The sequence below is a fragment of the Ruditapes philippinarum genome, unplaced genomic scaffold (assembly GCF_026571515.1).
Source record: "Ruditapes philippinarum isolate M1 unplaced genomic scaffold, ASM2657151v2 ctg2_1_1_1_1, whole genome shotgun sequence".
In the NCBI taxonomy this organism is placed as follows: Eukaryota; Metazoa; Mollusca; class Bivalvia; order Venerida; family Veneridae; genus Ruditapes; species Ruditapes philippinarum.
In genome coordinates this window covers 127108-147779 of record NW_026854799.1, presented here as the reverse complement: position 1 = coordinate 147779, position 20672 = coordinate 127108, and the positions used below count along the sequence as shown (strand labels likewise).

Genomic DNA, 20672 nt, shown 5'->3' with positions numbered 1-20672 from the left:
AGGTTCAATATAAACAAAATTTACCACTGTCAAACAATCAATGTAGCATGAAATCCGCAATAAAGTGGAATCTAAAATTATAATGGGGGATGTTTAAATACAAATAATACTAAATTTATACAAAATTTAGCGGTAAGACCATAAATGATTTTAAGATTTTACAAGACAAATGGATTATTTATCAAATTCAATAAAAAACATTTTATTGACATTTAAACTCAAAATAATTTATCAAAACAACTCCATAAATCAAATATTCAAAAAGATGTAAATATAAATACATGACACAAAAATTATTAAACCTATACTGTACTCTAAGAACTTCTTATTGTTAGCAGTATATTGATATCAGACCTAGCGGTATATTAAGTGTCAGACTTAGCTTGATATTAATATCAGACATAGCTCAATATTGATATCAGAACAAGCTGTATATTAGTGTCAGACTTAGCTTGATATTAATATCAGACATAGCTCAATATTGATATCAGAACAAGCTGTATATTAGTGTCAGACTTAGCTTGATATTGTTATCAGACTTAACTCAATATTGATATCAGAACAAGCTGTATATTAGTGTCAGACTTAGCTTGATATTGATATCAGACCTAGTGGTATATTAGTGTCAGACTTAGCTTGATATTGATATCAGACCTAGCTGAATATTAGTGTCACACTTAACTTTATATTGATATCAGACCTAGCTGTGTATTAACAGCAGACGTCACTTGAAGCTTTATTTTGATATCAGACCTATCTGAATATTAGTGTCAGACTTAGCTTTTTATTTCTTTCAAATTAAGCTATAGAATAGTGTCAGATCTATATATATATTGGTATCAGGTCTAACTGTATACTGGCATAAGAACATACAGCTGGTGTCAGACCTAGCTTTATATTAGTGTCAGGCCTAACTGAATATTAGTATCAGACCTAGGAGATGGGGAAGGGGGCAATTTTAGTCTTTATTGTCATTAGCACTCAATTACTTCAATGAGCAATGTAGACTTCTTTTTTAGAGGTAAGTAGCTTTTAAGGATGCTGAAATTAGGAAGCCATCAAATTCAATAAGGAGTCTGGTCAGAGATGTAGAGAAGTGCAGACGGACACAAGTAAATATTACTGCTAGCATAATTACAATTTCATTCCTTAAATTAACAGAATTTCTTCCTCTTTCATGACAGAATACTAGAATATCTGTAGCTGCAATAGTTTTTAATAAATCAACTTCATATATCATTTTACTATATAAAGACAGACAATAACGTCCCCTGCATATTTGAGGGTATTGCATACGCAAATGTTAAGCATTTCCTATATACTTAAGACTTTTCGCCACTCTTGTGTGATGCTTTCACAAAGAAATATCTACTGAAGTTCAAAAGCAAAATACCAGTCAGCAAATCATCTAAATTCCTTGAAGGAAAAGTAAAAAGAATATTAATATTAAAGCAAAGGCGGCAAAGAGTCAATAATCTATATAATGCGGCTGTCACAGGGTGACATCAACGTAACAGCCTATCAAATACATTAGATTATTGGGAGGCAGTAAATTAGATAGAATAATTGCAATCAACTAGAAACTAACAGAATTTCATTTCCCCAGAAGCTGTCACAGATGTATATATATATATCTATATCAAGAGAGGGAAAGAGAGCTATGTAATTTAATACAGCCCAGCTGTCCTCAGACAAAAATTTCCGGTAGTTTTGACTAGATCAATTGACCAAATCAATTTTGCTTATAAGCAATTATAAACATTCTCATTTGTGATCATTGATCTCTTCATAGTGATCATTGATTTCTTCATAGTGATCATTGATCTCTTCATAGTGATCATTGATCTCTTCATAGTGATCATTTATCACTCTTATTGATCATTTATCTCTTCATATTGATCATTCATCTTTCCATAGTGATCATTATCCCTCTTAGTGATAAGTCATCTCTTCATAGTGATCGTTTATCACTTTTAGTGATCATTCATCTTTTCATAGTGATCATTGATCTCTTCATATTGATCATTCATCTTTCCATAGTGTTTATTATCTCTCTTAGTGATAAGTCATCTCTTCATAGTGATCATTTATCACTTTTAGTGATCATTCATCTCTCCCTAGTGATCATTATCTAACTAAGTGATAATTCATCTCTTCATAGTGATCATCCATCACTCTTAGTGATCATTCATCTCTTTGTAGTGATCATTTTATCTCTTTTTATTGATCATTCATCTATTCATATGGATCATTTAATCTTTTCTTAGTGATCATAAATAACTTCATAGTTTCGAACATTAAGATCTCTATAGTGATCATAAACCTTTTCTAAATTGAGGCTATATGTACTTTTAAGTAAAATTGCAAAAGTTAAAACAAGTTGAAAAGATAAGTAAGTCCTTTTTATTTTAACAATATGCCGAAAAAATAAGTTCATAACTAACCCACAAAATTATTGTTAATTAGACAATCCAATGACAATGATCTACATTGGAGATAATAATAACAAAGCTACTTTTTTAAATTTATTTTTCTAACATAATTATAAACATAGAGGACACTTAGAAACCCTTATGCTCTCACTTTATTTGTACAGTGGCATATTTACATATTTTTATAGGTGGAACAAGCTTTTACTGGTCAATGGTACAGTACTAGTGACCCTGAGTCCCTAACCCTTTATTCATTGACTTCAATGTCAATAGGGGTCATGTACTACGCCATGACTAATTAATTGGTTGGACAAGCTTTTTAAGTGGTCAAGGTCAAGGTGACTGACTTTTGACCTATAAATCAATAGGGTTCATCTACTTGCTATAGGCAATGTCTCTATATATTTATTGTATATTATAACAGCTTTTTTCCCCCATTAAATCTGCACTAAGAAACATCAATTTACTATTTAATATGACGTCATAAAATAGAATAGCTTACTTATTAACAGCTAACCACAAATGATAAAACATTCCATTTTTTTAAAAAAAAAGTCATACACAATACAATAAAAGTAATCAATAAATTTAAATTCAACAAAAGTTCAGCTTTTGAAACATCATGATTACCACAGCTTTGTGGTTCTGATTCATGTAATATTGACTGAACGATAAGTTCAAAATCATAATAAAAATGTTCATGTCCGGAACAAGTCGGATATTTTTATTGGTCTTGTCTTTTGAAACATAACAAGTTTTACATACATTTTGTGGTTTTGATTACGCAGCATTACAATAATGTTTGTAATTAAATGAAACAATAAAATTATTCAAAAATGTCATGGTATAATTTTAGCTGTCATGTTTAAATGGTTGTTTTGTCTATTTTACTGGTGCATAAAAAAGGGGTAGGGTTTATTCCTTCCATAGAACAGCAATATTGCATAACCACAACATGCGAAATGTACATTTTAAAATGACTAGATTTAAACAACAAACATGTGGGTTTTATAAGGTGACTTTCTTGCTATAATTGTAGGTGGAAGCATGACATTTCCATGTGCATTATTTCCGTTTTTCAGTTAATATAGACATGGGTAGAACCAATCAGATCATCTTGGCTATTATTAATAATAACCAGGGACTTAATATCAATTGAAAGTAGTTCTAACACATAGTTTTAGACGTAAACAAAAAACAGAGGGTGTAATTATTGATAATTGATAATTTTATAACAAATGTACATTTTTGACATTCAAAGGAAAAAAAGAAAATATATCTGAAAATCATAATCAATTTTAAAAATGCCTACTTATGTACATTATAACCAAATCCAATTTATTGTCAACAGATAAACATTTTGTACTTTCGGTTTCTACAACCATAATCATAAGTATATAAATAATGTATTGTTTACTTTTATTTCTACAAATATACTTATTTAGGTGGACGTTTACTCGTTATATTGGTATAAATTTAGTGACATTAACTCCTAGCATTAAATTACTACTTGTTAAATTTACTTGTTTAGTTTTTTAGTGTAGGTTACACAAAAATACTGTATCCATTCTGTGTATTCTTTAGTAGTATTGGGTTCAAGTTCATTATCCGAAGACTGACAGAAAGGGCCGAAAAGAAGCAATTGGGGTGGAACATCCTGCAGGCAAGGTAATTTTACATATCCCTGAAGACTGAAGAAAATAATATCACCATATTTTAAACTACGAAACAAGAAATATAACTCACCAACTCCTCCTTCAGCCTGTACCGTGCACAGTGAAACTAAACAACCAATCAAAATCCAGAATAGAGACATTTGACCAATCGGAAACAACCATGGTTTCATTCTCAGTATCTACCTGAAATTCAATAAAGATGATCGTTAAAATAAACATCTTTAAAAAATAATAATAAAATAAACATACTGAAAATCAAAATTCTAAAAGATAAAAATATTATATCCTAAAAATCTTGTACACAAATAAGTTACAATTTTTTTGTATTTAATGAAACAATCTGGTGTTGAAAAAAAAAATCCAATTGAGTTATTTTGTGTTTGAAATGGAACCATAATATTTTATAATTGTAATGTTGATTCACTTGTTCCTTTCATTTGAAGCATTGGACTGTATTAAAACAGTTACTATTTCCCCATCTACCAATGTTTGATATAAGATAATTTCCCCATCTACCAATGTTTGGTATAAGATAATTTCCCCATCTACCAATGTTTGGTATAAGATAATTTCCCCATCTACCAATGTTTGGTATAAGATAATTTCCCCATCTACCAATGTTTGGTATAAGATAATTTCCCCATCTACCAATGTTTGATATAGATAATTCCATCTACAATGTGTATAGAAATTCCCCATCACAGTTTGGTAAGATAATTCCATCTACATTTTGTAAAGATAAAGATATACATCTTTGTAGACCAAGCAAAAAACAATTAAATCGAGAAGCTTAAAACGAGCAAACTTAAAAAGAGGACGATAATTTCAGATTGAAAATGAATCTGTCTAGTTGTGCGTTGGCCATAACAGAATAAAACTTAATGAGAAAAAGTGCACTCTCATAAGAGTTTTGGCCATATGTATGTAAAGAATAATGTGACTATCTGTAATAGGCCATGCAATATGAATGTGAAAATAGGTCATTTTCTAAACAAGGAAGTTTGAATACTAAGAAATATCAAAATGGACCCACTGCGCCATCTGGAAATTACATTGTGTATAACCTGTATAATTAACATTCAAATGTTAAACTTAAGTGTGTAAAACAATATTGCAATAAATCAAAGCTGAAATAAAGATATAGGATCAAAAAACAATTTATGTAAAGTATCGTATGACTATATTATGTACAATGTTACTGTCAGGAAATAAAATTTATCTAAAAACTTTTTTTATACATTGGTATTTCATATCACACTCAGTGCTGGATAGTGTAAAAAACAAAGTTTAAATTAGCCCATTCTTCTATAACAGTGAATTAACACAAAAATCATACTATTTCCCATGGAAAACAAACTCAATTTAAAATATCAGGTCTGATAAACTTAAAGGCCCATAATATGCCCCCCAAAAAAGCTTTTATTTTAATTGATCAAAAATATGTGTTTTTTGGTGGTTTCTCTTATACTTACGGGCCATTTATTTAATCTGTTTTGCTTTGTCAATAAGTACAGATATAGTGATATAGTGTTGTAAAAATTCAAAATATGAATTTGTTTACATTTTCCCAATTTAATCACCAATCATTTCATAATCAGTGCTACATTATGCAGGTGATAAACATCTAACATGCTCTAAAACCTTTATTTAAACGTAATAAAACTAATGTTTGACCTTTCTTAAGAAGGAAATAATCAGTTGTTTCTGAGGCATTCTGTGCCTTTAAATTTATATACTACACAGAATTGTGTATAAAAATAAAGTTATGTTGCGTCTCTGTGCAAAAACAGGTAGCACAAAACTGGGTGTAAATATTTAGTGACAAGCCTTTCACTTATGTGTACTTTTAACTCACTACATATTTCTTTAACCGCCAAAATCTTCACATGCACAAATTATCCGAGAGCATACCTTTATCTCCATATTAAACAAACAAAAATCGTCAAAATAAAAATAAGTCAACATACCAAATGCACCTTGTGTATATTAAAGGTTTATAACATTTCACACTCTTTCGATTTTTACATCCACTTGTTATATCCAAATATATTTATAAACATTTACACATAAATATGAAATATTATACACCAAATTTCACATAAATGCTCATAAAATTTTATATTCCTTCTCCTGCAATTTATATTTAAACCGTAAGTTGCACAAGTTGGCTAATAAATATTAAAGCTTTCTTTACAATGGTTCCAATAACACTATTATAAAACCTGTTAGAAAACCCGACGACCTTGTTCGAAATATTAATCCCTCGCTATTAATCCACGCGTTCTTAATCCAATGTTGAAATTCAATAGAACCAGCGTAATAAGATTTACGCAATGTATTAATCACCCTTCCACCAAAACAACTTTGTTTTTTTTTCCACAAAGTACAGAGCTAATCATCGTGAGGTCGCAAATCACCTGCTTTATACTCTATAATTAGAATACATAACAAAGATTAATTATATTTTTCCCACATTAACACTGTACATTAAATTTAAAACAATATAAACACAAATATCTGTTCACTTCAAAAATCTCATCGAATAAAACACTATGTGTCAAATATTAGTCCCCGTCCTGAGGTTTAATAGTTTCTTGCGTAATTAATTCTCAAAGCTAAGAACATTAAATTGTCTTAACCCAGTTTTTGAAATAAAGTGATCAAAGATTATACAAGTTTGTACTGATCCGGATCATAAAGAGTCACAAATTTTAAAGCAAAACAAACACCTGCACGATCTTGATCCAGGTATATTTAGAAACGGGACAAGACAAAATACAGCATATACAATTTTTGGAGTGTGTGTTTTATGTTAAAGGTAACCAACCCTATCATGACTACATACTCTACCGTGCCTGTTTACATACATAACAATCATTATCATGTATATTATTATAATATACTACTATATATACAAAGTAATATGTCTTTAAATGCAGTCAACATTCATAGGAATTTCATGTGGAAAATTAGAAAATTTACATACTTTTTTTTTTATTAGACTGGTGAAATCATTCTTGATTTTCTCTATAGAAATAATGCTCACGATTTTATGCAGATATGAATAGAAATTTATAGATTTTTAATAATAATAATAAAAAGAAAATACTGAAGATTTTTCAAGCAGTAATTTTGATATTTATAGAACTAACATAGAACATTTTATTTAATTGCTTATTATAATAAAAACGTCCTTTTATTTAATTGCTTATATATATAATAAAAATGTCCATTAGTAAATAACTTATTATTTCATATAGACACCTTTTATCTATGTATAGTCTGTAAGTTCTAATAATCTAATGGATGCCTTTTAAAAAATCAAAGGTAAGATTTTAGACATTTTGGGAAATTTTTTGAAATATTTCTCCCTCAAGCACATTCTTTCATTTTGATAAAATAATTTTTATGTACTGAATATTTACAGGAATATTCCTGAAATAGTAATGATGTCAAAGCCTTGAAAAGTGAATGAAATATAGATCTGTAGATGCCAATTCAGTGCAAGGTATTTCAACTACAAACATATAAATCTTGCTTTCATTGCAAATATATAATTATCCTCAGAAACCTATGTGGTAATTCTGTCCGTTAGATTACAAGGAAATTTTCTCATGTCCTTATTAAAAACAATTTAATTGAAGACAAATAAATGTAGTTAACAAACTAAAACAAAAGAAAACACTTTTCATTAATAAATCTATGGATCAAAGCGAAACGGATGTAACTCCTTCTTTATGTCACATAAGTTACAGTTGTTTCGCACAGAAACCTCGAAATATGCCTTCTTAACAAAGATCATAACTGAACTTAAATAGTCTCTTTTTTTTACTCTGTTCCCCCAGAAGAAACATAATTGTTGATTTTCAACAATTTTAAGAGTATTAACCACTCAAATTATGCACCAAACATCCCTCAAACTTGGCTCATGCATCTAGGCATGGTTCCAGATCTATTATTCTTTTATAAAGCCTGCAATTATTACCATGAAAATTAAATATTCCTCAAATAAAAAGAACCCAAAGTCAAGTTCACAGCAACAAAAAATAAGTGAAGTCAGTTCTTATTAAATTAGGTTCTATTCCTTTAACAGGACCTGTGAAGTTTATAATTTATATTGCCAAAAAAAACTGTATCTTGCAATAAAATAATTGTATATGGAATGCGCTATATATATGCAAATGCCAGTCCCATCCCTAAGATGGACAACATAAATCCCTGTGTGTGTGACATATTGTTTCAGTAACATATTTCTTTCAGATTAAACCCATCCTCATAATGTTTTTTACTCATCTGTAAGTCGGGGTCTCTCATAAGACAGGACCTTAATTTAACACTTGTTTTGATTGGATTTTTATGTCACACCGACACAGTATAGGTCATTTGGCGAAGTTCCAGCTTTTCTGGTGGAGGAAGACCTGACAGGTGCCCTTCCGTGCATTATTTCAGGCACGAACGGGCACCTGAGTAGAACCACCTACGTTCTGTAAGCTAGCTGGATAGCTTCCTCACATGAAAGAATCTAAAGTCCCTGTCGGGTTTTGAACCCACAGTGGTGAGGGGCAAGTGGTTTGAAATCAACGACCTGAACCACTCGGCCACACTTAAATTGGCAACATTTTACTTTGAAATTTCCTTTTTGTAACCTGTGCTACATTTTGTTTGTTTTGTTTTGCGCACTAACATAATTTAAGTAATTTTAATGGCGCCGAAATAGGAAAGATGATTTTGGCTACCCTAAGGTGCTAAACCACCCTTACAGCAACACCAGGGGTCAAAACCACCTCCCCTGCTGGAGCTAAGAGATGCATTGACTTCAGTAATTTGAACCAATTAATAAGTCACCTTACGATCATGCAGGAATACAAGGTGGCTGCTATTCTGATGCCTCAACCCTTAAAGACAACCACTCAGCCACAAGGGGATTCAATTAATTCACATGTATATTGTGAGACCTGATGTCTAAACATTGTGACAAAGTACTTGATCTTTCTTGATTTTTGTAATTAAGTCTCTTCAACAAAGTACTTACATCCTTCTAGTACACTACTTCAAATATATAATGTTTTAAAAGTCTATGAAATAATTCCATCTTTATAAATATATGTTACTTAGCTGCTTCAATTGAAAATTTCATAAAAATGTAGTTCTCCAAATCACAACAATGTTTTAAAATTGGCATTAAAATAAAGGTAGACTACCTTTAACATAGCTAGTCACCCTGTTTAGTTTTATCTCTGAAGCACCCTTTTAACTCACACCACTCGACAGATTTTTTCCCTATATTAGCAAACACAACCATAAATGAGGTCAAATTTATAGTATAACAAATTTGTTTAAGATAATGCTAATGTCATAATTTCCCTTACAGGAAGAACTGACACATTTAACGTAAAAAAAATGTTTTAGGTTAACAAAACCTTTTAGCAGCAGTTTAAATAAACTGTAAATCAATGCTATATTACAAGAGCTATAACTGCATGACCAATTACTTCCCTTGACTGGAGAATCACGCTTGTACAACTGCAATCTCCTTATCTGAAGACTGATTGAAATGGCGGAAAAGTTGTGATTGGTCCAACTGTCCTTTATTGTCCAACTGTCCTTTATTAAACAGACTACAAAAATGTCCAGTTAGCTCAATAGGCAGTGTAGGACTGTGAAATGGGCAATCCGGGTTTGATTCCCGGACAGTGCATCTCACTTTCATTGTAATTGATGGTGAAAGCCTTTCTATGGTCATTCACACTATACCTCTGCTCTGGTATGTACAGAAGTTATCAGTTCCTAGCGAAAGTGAAGGCAACTAGTACTGGTAAACTGCTTGACAGCCTTCCTAGGAACAATGCAATGGCTTAACTGTGCTCTGGTAAATTCAATGTGGCTTATTGCCACTATCCGGAATGAAAACTACCAACATGACCACTGTTCTTGCCAAAGTGTAAAAGCACATGACAAAAAATCCAGTACCTTAACCAATAAGCCATTATGGTATATGTGCAGCACTAAAAGGGATATTTTTGTCTCGATGTACATTTTGTCCTTTTAAACAAGATGCATAAAATTTTACAACTTTATTACAATGTATCAAACAAGTCAGCTACCAAAGTGAATTTCCCGCCAATTTTTTTACTATTATCTTAAGTTGTAAAAAAACATACCTGACAGATAGTACATTTATGAAGTCAATTGTATCAGATTATATTATTCAAATTTGCTTACAGACAAATCTAAAAAATGTATGGAATGTCACACTACGGAAGTTTTATGACTTTTACCGGAGATATCATAATACAAACATATGCTGTTTTCAGATACTATGATTGTATGTTATAGGATTTAGGTCCTGATCGTCTGTCCATAAAAAATGGGGGGTCACAGTGAATAAATTTGAATAAACTTGCATTATTATATATAAAATCAACAAATTTCAGTCAATACATATGTCGAAACAATTTCATGAATGCGAAAAAGAAAATAAAAAAAAAAATACTGCACAGCAAAAAATGGTGCACATCACCTTTGATGTGACACTACAAACTCACGTTATGATGACGTAAACATGGAGATATTTCAATATGACAGCATGCTACACCTTTAAATACCTGTAAAACAGTAATTAATTCAACAATAAAACAATTAATTATAAGGCCAGGCTAACAAAAGTGCATGTTCATGTTATAATGTTGAAATATAGACATCTCAGCATAATTATAGCAGGGCAAGTAATTTTCTACCATGGTGACCAATTGAGTCTAAAATGATACTCAAATTTAATTCAGGTACCTTAGGGGCCATTTACCAGTTCCTGAGAAATTTACCTTGAATCTAGGAATGCTTCTGTGAAGAACAAATTTTGGAACTTAATTTAAAGAAGCAGGCCTCCACACTCCTGCTAATTTTCATGAAAATCATGAAAATGTGAAAAAAAAAAAGAGTAAAATATTGTGAATAAACACAACAAATAATTTACACAATTGCAAATCACTTACAACCAATGTAAATTACTGGCCAAACTATTCAAAAATAGACATGGTGAAAAATACTGCAAAATCAGACATTAAACACACATAACATGACAATTACTACTTTAATCTTGAATCTTTTTACTGTTCTTATAATCTCAGGTTTGATTTTCGTCATCTGGAGGCATGTAGCTTTAAAACCATGCAGTCTCTGGATATACTCTCACTTTACAAAGAGTACAACATAATTATAAGTTTATATTTTGTCACAATGACAAAAAAGCATTAAACTTTTGAAAAATAAATAATCATTTCTATCTTTCTGTTCTCAAATAATCTCGAAATATTAATTTTGTCACAATATCATGCCTGAGTAGAACTTATGAAAACTTTTTATACCTAACACAAATTAAATGGAGGTCACTTATATCGTGTTACTCATTTCCGAAACTTTTTCTTCAAAATTAATCTTAATTAGCTCAAGGTGAAACATTTAAAAATGTTTTAAGTTTGGAGGGAAAGTAGTAAGTGGGTTTAAATAAAATCTAGACCTGAAATGATCCCCTGATTGAAGGATCTCCATTTACCGCAAGGCTGTAAGGTAATATTGTAATAGGTAAATTAGTTAATTTTAGTTATTAAATTGTCCCCCCATGGAGTTTCAAGTGCTCTATTAATACAGATGTATGAACCCAAAATAGCAAATTGTTCAATACCCAAAAAATAAACTTAATTACTTACAATCTTTAAAACAAGAGCTGTCCGTAAGACAGCGCGCTCGACTTTTTTATTGCTTGCCAATAAAAAAAGTTTTTGCAGTAAAAGGCAATACAAGAATCTCTGTATTTTTAAAGTGAACTAGTTGTTTGATACCCTTGAATATTACAGCAATGTTTATATGACATAATTTATGGTAAAGTGAACAAGTGGATAGGAATGAATTTTTTTAGATTTTTTAAGTTTTTTAGTGCTTGCCTATAATACAAAACATTGACAGTTAAGGGCCATAATTCAAATAAAATCTTTGACAGAATTACCTTCTCCTGGACATGTTTGGGAATCATGATTGTAAACAAGTATTCCAACTTTCAAATTAATATCTCAAACAGTTCAGTCAAAAAGTGGACTGGTACTAAAAACTTAACCAAGATTCTAAGTCGATAAAAGGCCTTAATTTTTAAAACAAATCCTTGACAGAGTTACCTTCTCTTGCGTACAGATGGGGGTAATGATGTGAAATAGCATTAAAAGTTTCAAAGCAATATCTAAAAGGGTTAAGGCAATAAGTGGATTTTACCAATATTCAATGTATTTTCTAAGTCAAAAAGGGGCATAATTCTGTCAAAAACCTTGACAGAGTTATGTCCTCTTGTCTGTTGATGAAGGTCGTGATGGTAAACAAGTATGGTCAGTTTCAAAGCAATACCTCCAATGGTTTTGAAATAAAGTGAGGTGGTACAAAAAACTTAACCAAGCTCAATACACTTTCTAAGTCAAAAAAGGGCCATAATTCTGTCAAAAACCTTGACAGAGTTATGTACTCTTGTCTGTAGATGGAGGTTATGATGGTGAACAAGTATGGTAAGTTTCAAAGCCATACTTGTAATACTTCTGAAATAAAGTGGGGTGGTACGAAAAACTTAACCAAGGTGTGACGCCAACGCCGACGCCGATGCCGGGGCGAGTAGGATAGCTCCCCTTTTCATAGAAAAGTCGAGCTAAAAAGTAACTATTCAAAAGATATCATAAGGGTTTTGAATTCAAGGCCTCTATGATGGCCTAGCGGTTTCAGGCATCGAAAATTATTTCAAAGTCATTCGTTCTGCAGAACCATGGAGTAGCTTCTTGTGCCGGAAACATTTTATAACTTGGTCCTGCATTGAGTTCCCTTAAATTCTTCTCGTAATTTAGAGCAGATGAGTGGAATTTTCTATCTCTATTTTGTTAAAGTTTGCAACCATTTAGCCTGGGAGCAGTTAAGTTTAAAATTAATGCTACACAGCCAACAAATAATATACAAAGTTACTATTGCATGTACTTTAACAGTACTAGTTACGATTTATTGATAAACACTTATAAAATTTGTTACACAACCTACTTGTAAAGAAAGAAATTTATGTGACATTTTGGCTCATGACACAATCCTTCCAAGCAATTCAAACATTAAAATTAACAGAGAAACAACATATAAAACTGTTAAACCATATTCTTTACTGTACAGTAACCGATAAATCTTCTCGGCTTGCTTTTATTATAACATAACATTTACCTGTCAATCATAGCAAGTCTTGAATTGATCTTACAATCTTCCATCATAAAAATATTAGTTTTTTACTACAACAACAGGTCTCTGTTTCATATCAAAGTTTCCTCCCATAATCTGAGTTTTCAATTAGCGAGTCGAAATCAATGCTTGTAAGCTTAGCTGAAATACCTCAAACTGTGCAGTTTCAATTAAAAGTTACATAAAAATAATTTCCTTGTATACTTTAAAGTTTATATTTTTTTCTAAAGAGGAAAAAGAGAATAAAGATCAACAATGTGAGGCGACGTTCACAGAACGCAGCCCCTGACAGAATTCAGTCATACCAGCAGTGGGGCAGTGTGCATGACATAAAGATTATTAAACCTAAAATAAAGAGTTAGTACAAGGTTATAAAATGGGTTAATTTAAAATCTTAGAATTCAGATTTATCAATCCGTCAATCTTAGTTTTGGAAGGAACTGTCAGTCAAAAAGGTTCTGAAAGTGAATTTACAAGGTAAAATCTATCATGAACCTGTGCAAGTGTGACGGCATGGCCGAGTGGTTAACACTTCGGACTAGTGATCTAATGATCGCTTAAAGGCGCATGGTTCAAACCCTGACAGGGACAAGTCGTTGTTTCCTTGAGCAAGAAATTTTACACTCATTGCTCAGTACTGGTTGGTTCCAGGAAACGAATTCGAAAAGTGTGTTTATATAAGCTAATAGCTTCCTACACAATCGAACTAAAACAAATTCAGTATAAACCAACCTATGCAAGATCATGGCATTTAAGGAGAAAATGTGTGACAGTGAAATATTCATTTGTAACCTATACAACAAAGATAATCAGCTACTGAAAATTATCTCATAATCTGTCTCCGAAGAATTCCATATTAGAACGTATGGTAATTAAGAAAGTATGGTAATTATTTACTGACATGAACAGTCAAAGATAACACCAATTTACAAAAAAGGACCAAAGGGAGACAAAAATAATTACAGACCAATTTCAGTACTTCCCCTTATCTCTAAAATAATTGAAAAACATGTGTCAGACCACTTAAAGCTCTACTTAGAAACAAACCATTTACTTTACACTGCTCAATCAGGTTTCAGGGCACATCATTCATGTGAGACAGCTCTTACAAATATAATTGATAATTGGATCAGTGCTCTGAATGATGGCAAACTTGTCGGAACTGTTTTTCTAGACTTATCAAAAGCCTTTGATTTAGTAAACCACCAAATTCTTCTAGAAAAACTACCTTTCTATAATTTCTCTTCACATACTATAGATTGGATAAGATCTTATCTATCAGACAGGTCACAAAAAGTCAATGTGTCTGGTGCTTTATCTGAACCAGCTGAAGTTGTCTCAGGAGTACCTCAGGGCTCAGTCCTTGGGCCCCTACTATTTTTGATATACATAAATGACATCCATCTTCATGTTAAACAGTCAACTACCGATATGTTTGCAGACGACACTTCCCTTACTTCTACTGGAAGTACTTTAACGGAAATGAATTATAATCTTCAAACAGATCTTGATAGTGTTAGCACATGGTGTAGGCAAAATGCAATGATATTAAATGCACAAAAAACTAAGGCCATAAATTTCTCTTTAAAAAATACTAAATCAAAAAATACTGCTTCATCTACTCTGCACCTTCAAAACAAAGAGATAGAATTTACAGACACTGAAAAACTGCTAGGAGTCCAGGTTGACAAAAATCTTAAATGGAAAACACAAATTCAAAATATTATTAAAAAATGCAATTCACAGCTCTATTTGCTTCTTAGAATCAAACAGTACCTTGATCTCCACTCCAGAAAACTCTTTTTTAATGCTTATATTTTGCCACATATTGACTACTGTTGCATTATTTGGGGAAACTGCAGTAGTGAATTACTTTCGCAAATTGTCAACTTTCAAAAAAGAGCTGCAAGAATTATTTTAGACAAAAGTTTTGATACCCCATCAAATACTCTATTTAAAGAATTAAATTGGATGTCCTTTGATCAAAGAATTATGTACAAAAAGGCAATCCTCATGTATAAATCTATAAATGAACCATCCTTTCCTATTTATATGAAAAATAAATTCCAAACAATAAATGACAAACATGACTTTAACTTAAGATCTATACAAAATGAAAAACTAACTGTACCCAAACCAAAAACAGAATTTTTTAGAAAATCATTTAATTACTCTGGTCCTGTGGTATGGAACAGCATACCAATCCATATTCGAAATTCTGATACCCTGAGGAAATTTCAATCCTCCTATATCAAGTGGCAATTTTCTAACTAATTGTTTGTACATATTGTTTCAAAAACATATACTTTCCATGCTGAAGTTATGAAAATGATACTTCTCTATGTATGAAGAAAAAATTGTTTACTTATTTATTGTATTGATATGATGTTTAATGTACATATTTATGTTGTCTAAATGTTGATTGTGATTGTATTTTATGTTGTTTTGTATATACTGAGGCTCGCATGGAAGATCGGGAAACTGAATGTGTTAGCCTCATAAAATAAAGTCGTTACTTACTTACTTACATGAAGAGAGTACAGCCATGCTATTTCTTGAAAGTGCTTTGCAGTGCAATATTCATATTATTTATTTAATGATAACAAGTGTATTTATTGATAAAACTCATTCATAGAAAAGTGAACTAAATTACCTTATCATTCATAATGTTCCTTTTTTTAGTTTTTTACATGTTTTGTATATGAACTAACATTTTCATTCTAAATATTCTTTTTTATTCAATTTTTAATAGTTAAAAATCTTTGATACTTTGGAAGAAAATTATTTAAACAATGAAAAAAAGAGTCAACAATAAAGGATATTCTTAATGTTTTATTAAGATTTTGGAACAATGTATTTTTTTATACATGTATATATAAAATTTTGTAATTTAAAACTGACTATGACATGCCAACATGCATGTCCTTTCTTGGTACCTACATGTATAATATTAATGTACCCAAAGTTTTTTTTTATATATATCAAGAAATGTGACTTCTATAAGCAAGTCAGGTCATAGTTTTCATTGAAAATTATTTCATTCTACAATGCAGTAATAAAAGACCTACATAATTATGGATGGCATTGTTGTTGTCGATTTTTTTTCCTGGGAAAAAAATCCACAAGCTTTTACCACTGAGCTCTGTTTCAGAACTATAATAGCGCCCTCTGTGACCAAGATTGTTTTTATCATAAATACATGAAATACACACAGAGTTTTAGTATTTTTTTTTTTTACTAGAGAAATATTTCATGGTCACAGATTTCCCATGCTGCTATTTTTTATGCATTTCTCACATGTGTAAAGCTATTCATTTATTCAAACACCATATGGAAACTGTTCCTTTATTGAAAAACATTCAAGAAAAAAAACCTGATAAAAATGTCACAACTGATGCTTAAAATACTCAATTAAAGAGGGCAGGAATCCTATTAACTTTTGCTAATGTATTCACAAATGTTCTTTAATTGCATACTTGTGACATGTCAAAGCTAGCTGTGTCAAATACAATTTTGTATTTTTCAAAGTATTGATAAAGTTTAAAGGTTATCCATTACCTCTAAGCTGCATCCCCCTACACTCCCATAGATTTTATGCAATTAGACTTGCCCTGTATTGAATCAAAGGTCTGATGGAAGTGTTTATTGTAATTTCTTTAGGGGTTTCAACATACAATAAACTTGTTAGCCTAATATGAATGTCTAAATGATGTTTCATTTACCCATATTGTTTTAAAATTAATTTTTATCTCAAAGTTCATTATATAGTCTATTTCCAGCTGCACAGTGGTGGAGCAAGATCTCCAGTTTCCTTCAACAAGACCATACTAACATCATCTTAGCCACAGAGGCCCCTGTATATCAACCTGAATAAGGTTCATTCAGCACTGTCTCAATACGTTCATTTTTGCATTAAATGCTGTCAGTTAACAAACAAGTAACAACAACAGAACATTTATAAAATCATTGCCAATTAACTTTACAACCAACCTATAATTTAGCACAATCTGTTATTTGTCAGAAGACTGAATAGAACAGGGTTTCTTACAAAATTATCTCATTAGTTCCATATAACAGATAACTATCTCTTAATTGGTCATTAGTTAAAACAGAATTCGATGATGTCAATTTGGGGTAAAAAAGCAGGATAACAATGCGAGTTCAACTTTTAACTATCTACAATGGCAGTTCAACTTTAACTACCTACAATGGTTGTTCAGCTTTAAATATCATTCTACACTTTACTATCACCAATGCCAGTTCAACTTTAAATATCTACAGGGCCAGTTCAAATTTTAACTATCACCAATGCCAGTTCAACTTTAAATATCTACAGGGCCAGTTCAAATTTTAACTACCTACAATGCCGATTCAACTTTAACTATCTACAAAGGTCAGACTCAACTTTAACTATCTACAGTGCTAGTTCAACTTTTAACCGTCTACAATGCCAGTTCAACTTTAACTTTCTACAATGCCAGTTCAAATTTTAACTATCTAGAATGCCAGTTCAAACTTTAACTATCTACAATGCCAGTTCAAATTTTAACTATCTACAATTCCAGTTCAAACTTTAACTATCTACAATGTCAGTTAAACTTTAACTATCTACATTGCCAGTTCAACTTTAACTATCTCTTTATTGGTCATTAGTTAAAACACAATTCGATGATGTCAATTTGGCGTCAAAAAGCAGGATAACAATGCCAGTTCAACTTTCAACTATCTACAATTCCAGTTCAACTTTAACTGTCTACAATGCCAGTTTAACTTTAACTTAATCTACAATGCCACCTGTAATATAGAGTTCTAAATCTCTGTGCTATTGGTTGATTAGTTATAGTATTTTGACATTACAATTAAAGCTGATCCAGAGACTAAAGTAAGGTCATTATTATAATTATTTTGAGGGAAGATTTTAGGCTGAAGGTCATTCATTTGAAACTTTAAAAAAAATCATAACAACATAATCAAGAGCTTTCAATCAGGTATACAAACTGGAAATGAAAGAAATGTACATGCCAGACTATTTTAAAATCTATTTTCATAATATAAAACATCATTCTTAATGTCAGAATCATCAATTTTCAACACTGTGTTATATGTTTGAAATTACACTTTTATTACTTAATTAGCAATTTAAATTACTCTATCTATCATGTTAAAAGGTCAATACTGTATGGTGTCATATAAAATTATTCTGAGATATAGCTGCAATCATAAAATAGCAGAATGATGCAGCCACCAGATATGTACTTCCTGCAAGCCCTTTTTCAACATTCAGGCTCTTAAAGTGACTCGACTGAGGTTTTTTGTCATGACGGGACTGGAAATAATTTTTCGAGATTTATGTTTCATTTTCGATGAAGGTGACTAGACCAATAACTAATGTGCAAAATTTCAGATTATTCGGTAACCAAAATAATCATTTTAATTGTGGAAAATGATCAAAAATGCTAAAAGATTAAGCATTATAAGCACACAAATACAATTTTCAATTTATTTCTGAGTATATTTCCGCACTATCTTTTGCATATCTCCCTGTTTTGAGTACCCCAGCAGATCTATGTAAAAAATTCAAATTTTAAGTTTTGCGGCTTTCCTAACTCAGTGAAGTTCCTATAATAAAGATATATGTACTACATAGGAATTAACATTTTTACTTTAAACAGACAGGAAATTTACATACAGAACACTTTATACAGAATGTAAATGAGGGTAAAACGTACCCTTCATTGATGAACATTTACAAACATAGTTTATAATGTTCCAAGATTTATAATTAAAGCTTTCATTGTTATATATCATTATGAATGGCAGCAAACCATGATGTATGGATTTCAAGATACTTATTTGGGAAAAAAAAGAGGAAAAATAATGATGTACTGTTACAGTACATTATATAAATAATAATTTCTTTGTGGGGGAGCTATCTAGAGTTCCATCTTTAACAGGATATATATCATGTTCATAACTTTATGTACTGCTTTTAGATAATACAGTCAAACATGATTATTAGGACCATATGAGAAAACCATACACATCTTCATGCAAACCTGTCACCAAAAGACAAGGGGCCGAGGTTTAATAATAATGAAATTCTCCAAGATCAAACTCACATCTCAGGTATCTGATTGGTCAGAAACTGTCACAGATTGTACATCAACCAATGATGAGTCATTTTAAAAAAGATATTTAAGATAGAACTCATAACCTTGAGGCAAGGTTCCGAGGTTCATAAAACTTTTGACAGAGTTCCGTTGCAAATCTCCTAATTTTCATTGGTCAGTTTACATTCTCTGCCAGTGTCTGACCAATCAAAAACCTGAAGTTTTTTTTCCTGAAATTAAGCTTAGAGAATTTCGAACTTCGAACCCAGATGGTATTTTGATTTTAGTTCCATCTTCAGGAGAAAACTTTAATTCTTATTGCGAACAGGTTGATTAGAGACACTGGTTCTACTGTATTATTTTGTTCCTGGCTTATTATTAAAAGTGAAATATCTGTAACATGCTGTTTTGATAGTAGGCAGGTATAATACCACTATTGGTTTTCCCTGCTGGTATACTGTAACTAAATTTTTTTTACATTACCTGAGATTTTCTCATAAGTCTTTGAGTGAAGGAGTTCTATAAAATCCTGACAGACTGTTTGTTTATTAGAAATGTTGTACGATAAATATTATGATAACAACATGAGAATAAATTTATAAACATTATATATATATAACCAAAATGCTGCAGATTTTACTTATCTTGTAATTTCGGCAAGAATTTACAAATAATCTAAGAGGCATACATTCATTACTCTTATAAAAGTTACCCACACCCTTAATCCAGAATCTCTTGTAGTTTATAATGTTTCTTTTTGTCCAACACTGTTGCTATATTGGCTTTCATAAGAATTCTATCAATCTTCTTGATGTATCAAAATAATTTACAAGCTTATCTTTGCCACTTAAGTATAAAACATGGACAATTGAAACTGGATAAAATTACATGTAATCAAAATGCAGTCAAGCTAGATTACCCTTATGTATTCTTGTTTGTTTTTAACACTGATTTTAACACATTTTGTTTTTGTTTTTTGGGTCATATATTTCAGTAATTTACCAATTTCTCTGCAAGTGAGGACTACTAATTTCCACATGATTTATGAATCAGTGGTGATATGAGAGACAGTGTTGACTCAATGACACAATGTCTTTATCAAGAAATTTTGCCAAACCCAGCACTCCCTATTAAGCTAAGCAGGGGACTCCCTTTCATGAACTTGCAGTTCCTGTTTCAGTTAAGATAGTATTTTCATGTTCATT

General features: G+C 31.1%; 1 protein-coding gene across 8 annotated transcripts in view; it reads right to left on the bottom strand.

The window, feature by feature from the left end:
* Nucleotides 1-20672, bottom strand: part of LOC132741093 (epidermal growth factor receptor-like) — a 212424-nt gene that overhangs the window by 69688 nt on the left and 122064 nt on the right. For 7 of the 8 annotated variants that reach the window (XM_060729179.1, XM_060729187.1, XM_060729182.1 and 4 more), the window contains one exon: nt 4179-4291. In XM_060729179.1, the coding sequence (XP_060585162.1) occupies nt 4179-4278 (100 nt within the window). In that variant the 5' untranslated portion in view covers nt 4279-4291. Of the gene's footprint in view, nt 1-4178; nt 4292-6075; nt 6840-20672 lie in introns of those variants that run through there. The other variant, XM_060729184.1, reaches the window with a different exon arrangement.